Source organism: Diplotaxodon limnothrissa, linkage group LG1, assembly GCF_057381915.1.
Source record: "Diplotaxodon limnothrissa isolate DT_005_m linkage group LG1, D_limnothrissa_male_GT1.1, whole genome shotgun sequence".
NCBI lineage: Eukaryota > Metazoa > Chordata > Actinopteri > Cichliformes > Cichlidae > Diplotaxodon > Diplotaxodon limnothrissa.
In genome coordinates, this window is record NC_140596.1 from 38,139,945 (window position 1) to 38,144,587 (window position 4,643).

Genomic DNA, 4,643 nt, shown 5'->3' on the forward strand with positions numbered 1-4,643 from the left:
GAGGTGAGTTTACAGGAAACAAAGGAATGATGAGTGAGGTGCAGGTAGAGAAACTGGGATAAGGTGGAGTGGGTGTGTCAGACAGGTGACTGGGAGGAGACTGAGGGCCTCTGCAGGGTGGAAGCAGGGATATAAACTGTAACACTGCTCACCTCTGCCTAAAGAGTTAAGGAGAAATAATCCAGCCATAACAGTTTGATCCAGGGCCGTTTCAGGCCACAGCTCCATGAAAACGCTTCTGCTCTTCTTACCGAGGAAGAATTTCTTACTTGTGTTTGTTAGACTTGAAGTAAGAATGCAGAAGTGGCAGTTTTACACACAGTGGTGTTGAAGGTAATTCTCTCAACTGTGTGTGATGTTTTCTGATGTAATCTAAAATATATATTTATATATAAGTACCTGCCCTACAACACAATTCATATGAAAATAAATATTTAAAATATGAATATTTTATTCAGGATGTAATTTGATGTGACTAAATGATAACTTCGTTGTGATACATGGCGGTGCTACAACAGTAAAAGTTATTTTGATGGGCAAAGACGTTCAGAATGAAAATCCCTCCTTCCTTTATCACACAGGAAATGAAGTAAGCAGGTAATCAGGGATGATGCTGGAGGGATGAGGTTTCTAGACATTTAAACGTGTGTGTGTGTTTACACATGATGTGTGAGTTCCTCGTGGTCTAACCAAAAGAGGGAGGAGAGTGGGCTTCTCGTGCTTCTGCCCCCCCTCCCCTTCAGTATTTTCCGGTATGGTAGTCTCGCAGCGGCCTCCCGGGCGGGGCTGTGTGAACCGGTATAAGAGGGGACATGGTCCGGAGGGTGGAGGGAGAGTCACCTGTAGACCTGCTGCGACACTGTGCTCCTCAGCCTCTAATCTGCTGCCTCCCACTGGGACCTCCGCCCTCCCGCTTCACCGCCACCAGCACCATGGATAGCTCCGGGATGCTCCGCGGGCTGCTGCTCGTCGGCCTGCTGTCCGTCCTGTGCCACGGCCAGGCATCACGGGAAGTCTCCGCAGAAGACTTTGGAGAGAAGAAACAAGAAGCAGCTGTAGACAGAGACCTGGTGAGTATCTGCAGAGCTGTGAGTTTATGGAGGAAGGCCACAGTGAGGGAGGGAGCAGTTTAATGATAAAGCTGAGAGACGCCAAATAACTAAGAAAAGAAAATATCGTTTTGAGTACAAACTCAGAATTCTGGACGGATGCTGTAAACTACATAGAATAGAATAGAATAGAATTCAACTTTATTGTCATTGCACATGCACAGGTACAGGGCAACGAAATGCAGTTTGCATCCATCCAGAAGTGCTTTAGTGATATAGATATATTACAATATATATTAGCAATAATATAGATATGTGAGTATATTACAGAAATGGGTCTATTATGGTATGTTATAATGTACACGGTATGAAGTATGTTGTGAATATTCTATAACTATAAGTATGTACAGGCTGTAGTGAGTACAAGCTATGTACAGGATATGAACAGGATATAAATATGAAAAACTATACAGAATATGAAATAAATAACTTTACAGAATCTGGGATATACAGCTATACAGAAATGGGAACTATGCAAGTTGTAAACAGTTGTAGGATTAAAGATTATCGAATGTACATGTGAGGTATAAACTGTTTGTGAGGCACAAATACTCAAATCAACATAAACACGTAGGATCCAAATAAAGCGCATTTCATTTGCATGCGATTCTCTCACTTCCACGCTGCTTAAACACAATCAGAATAAACAGAAGTAAAAGTTTGCAGACTTATGCAATATTCCCGGATTTCCTATGACAGCAACTGTTAACTGTCACATCAGCTGCTTTTCTGTCTGCTGTATGTCTTTGGGTTTCAGTGGGGATGCAGCTGCACGTCACAGTTTTTTTTTTTTTTTTTTTTTTCGTGAAACTTAAGTGTGATTTACTTGACCCTCGGTGGTTTCTGGTGGCCAAAATGATGGCTCACGTTGTCAATAATTAGAACCATGTTTTTCTTTGATCCGTGAATAATGATGAAGTATTTTTTTTAATAGAAAGAAAAAAAAAGTTACAATAAATTATCAACACATGTACTGCACAACGGCTCGTTATATTAATAGTCACGCTGTAAATAACGTCAAACTGAGAGGTGATTATAATGGTCACTTTTGTCTGTTTTGCCTGTTTATCATCATAAGTTTTTGCTGTGGTTAGTTATGAACGTTTTGCCATTTAGCATATGGCATGATAAGCATAATAAACAAAAGCTTTATTATAAAAGCTGAACAGCTTTTCAGAGAGTTCAGTTGAAATTTAGTAAATTGCGTTCTTTCTATTTAATTGCATTTGTATCCTTTGTCATGTGTCTAATTTTTTTTCCAACTGCAAACATATAAACTCATAAATTCATGATTCATATGATTCAAATGAACCTGGACATGTTTTAGTTTGCTGGAATAAAGTTACAGTATCAAAAAATTATCTCACTGTAGTCTTAGTAGTAACTCTGTAACATAATTGTGTTATTAACATGAATAACGCTGACAGTGCAGTGTTACAAATGCTAACACGTTTAACATTTAACTCTAACCTGAGTGAAACTGACTGAAAGGGTAACACAGCTCATAGTGTAGCGTTAACACTCTATCACAGTTAGTTTGACACTTTTGTTTTTATTGTGTATCTTCTGGCTTCATTAAAAAGTTTGAGCACGAATAAATGTGCAAAAGTATCAAAAAGTGGATGAATGTTATTTAAATCAAACTTTTTCTGTTGTTCTGTGCTGAGCAGCTAGAGGCACTGGACGTGCTCCTGGGCAGAAACCATAATCAAGTCTCCTCCCCTGAGAAAAGAGGAAGCATCCCACTGGTAACGTCACTCCCCCCCCCCCCCCCCCCCCCCACCGGTTTTAACATTAATGCACCGTGGCTCTAAGGACGTCATTTAGTCTCGGCTTGTAAGACGAGTCATTAATATGTACTGCGTACATCACTCCACTGCTGTTTAATTAAAGCGTATGGAAAATATACCTGCCAGTAATTAAAAGATAACATTCTTTCATTCAGTGCAATTACAGACTAATCAAGGCTGCTGCCCAACTCCAATTAGCTGAGAGAGGGAAACTGGAAAGCTGCAAACAGCTTTCAATCCTCCTGTCTCCTCACACAAAATAAGTCAGCCTGTTTCCTACAGGCCCAGCTGGAGGTAATGGATGGCATTTAATTACAGCGCTGAAGAATGATTCATCTTCTTCTTTCTGTTAAATAAATTGAATAACTGTTCGCAAAGTAATGAAGTTTTTGTGCGCAAATAACAGAATAAAAAATAAATATCCTCCCTGACAGATGTGAAAGCTCATAGTTCTTTTTGCAGCTGTTTCCACATTCAAAGATAAATAAGTAAACTCGCTCAGAGTAACAAGTCTGTGTCTTCCTGCTCCCCTCAGTGCGGGTTGGGGAACCGGTGTGCCATGAAGTACGGGCCTCGCATCGGGAAGCTCTGCGACTGTGGAAGAGGAGCCAACTGCAACTCCTACCTCCTCAAGTGCATCTAAACCGCCCAGGGCTCTCCTTTAATTTGTCACCTCTGCTATGCCAAACACATCCTTCAGCACAGCTCCCATAAACCAACCCTTTCATTTATAGTCATAGCTGTTGTTAAAACAGTTGTCGCCTGAGGATAAGCATGGATTTTGTACTGCTGACAGTACTGAATATGTTGTGTTTAATGTAAATGTTTCATCTTCAATAAACACGTCAACATATAATTTGTTTTTTTTGTTATTTCTTGGTCCGTGTCGCTCGCCCTTTGTCATTCAGGTTACTGTGTGTTTTTATATTGGAGATGAGAACATGTTGTATAAAGCTTGTTTGGATTCGTTTTTATTGGCACTGCAGCCATTACACTACACAGGAAGTTTGCTCAGCTGGAAGGACAGCACTGTGCAAATTCAAGCTCTTCAATGTAGCTGGAGTGTGTCCAGTAACGATACACATTTATTCTGGTTTCAGAGGCCTTTCGGGCCAGTGGAGAATGCATACGTAAATAGGAGGTTTCAAACTTGGGAAAAGCCTTAAAAGTATAATGTACTGACACGCTGGTTTATTTGTTTATGTAGAAACTTCAATTCAATTCAGTTTTATTTATATAGCGTCAAATCACAACAACAGTCGCCCCAAGGCGCTTTATATTGTACAGTATATCCTATAATAATAGATACAGAGAAAAACCCAACAATCATATGACCCCCTATATGAGCAAGCACTTTGGTGACAGTGGGAAGGAAAAACTCCCTTTTAACAGGAAGAAACCTCCAGCAGAACCAGGCTCAGGGAGGGGCGGGGCCATCTGCTGCGACCGGTTGGGGTGAGAGAAGGAAGACAGGATAAAGACATGCTGTGGAAGAGAGACAGAGGTTAATAACAGATATGATTCAATGCAGAGAGGTCTGTTAATACATAGTGAGGGAGAAAGGTGACTGGAAAGGAAAAACTCAGTGCATCATGGGAATCCCCGGCAGCCTACGTCTATTGCAGCATAACTAAAGGAGGATTCAGGGTCACCTGGTCCAGCCCTAACTATATGCTTTAGCAAAAAGGAAAGTTTGAAGCCTAATCTTGAAAGTAGAGATAGTGTCTGTCTCCTGAATCCAAAC

At 40.8% G+C, this 4,643-nt stretch overlaps 1 protein-coding gene across 2 annotated transcripts; it reads left to right on the plus strand.

Annotated features, from left to right (window-relative positions):
* The first annotated feature begins 812 nt into the window (after positions 1-812).
* Positions 813-3,542, plus strand: cartl (cocaine- and amphetamine-regulated transcript-like). Of its 2 annotated transcripts, XM_085358149.1 has the most exons (4): positions 933-1,070; positions 1,809-1,847; positions 2,777-2,857; positions 3,435-3,542. In XM_085358149.1, exons 1-4 carry the CDS (start codon positions 933-935, stop codon positions 3,540-3,542), a joined length of 366 nt encoding a protein of 121 aa, XP_085214275.1. The 2 variants fall into 2 exon arrangements, with proteins under 2 accessions (XP_085214268.1, XP_085214275.1); XM_085358142.1 differs by lacking the exon at positions 1,809-1,847 and having other exon boundaries at positions 813-1,070; positions 2,780-2,857.
* Positions 3,543-4,643: the final 1,101 nt, after the last annotated feature.

Excerpts from the sequence above, each read along its gene's own strand:
- cartl (XM_085358142.1), top strand. The coding sequence starts at position 813 with ATGGTCCGGAGGGTGGAGGGAGAGTCACCTGTAGACCTGCTGCGACAC. Across the intron at positions 1,071-2,779 it reads CAGCTGTAGACAGAGACCTG|CTAGAGGCACTGGACGTGCT; the intron begins GTGAGTATCTGC and ends TGTGCTGAGCAG. Across the intron at positions 2,858-3,434 it reads AAAGAGGAAGCATCCCACTG|TGCGGGTTGGGGAACCGGTG; the intron begins GTAACGTCACTC and ends TGCTCCCCTCAG.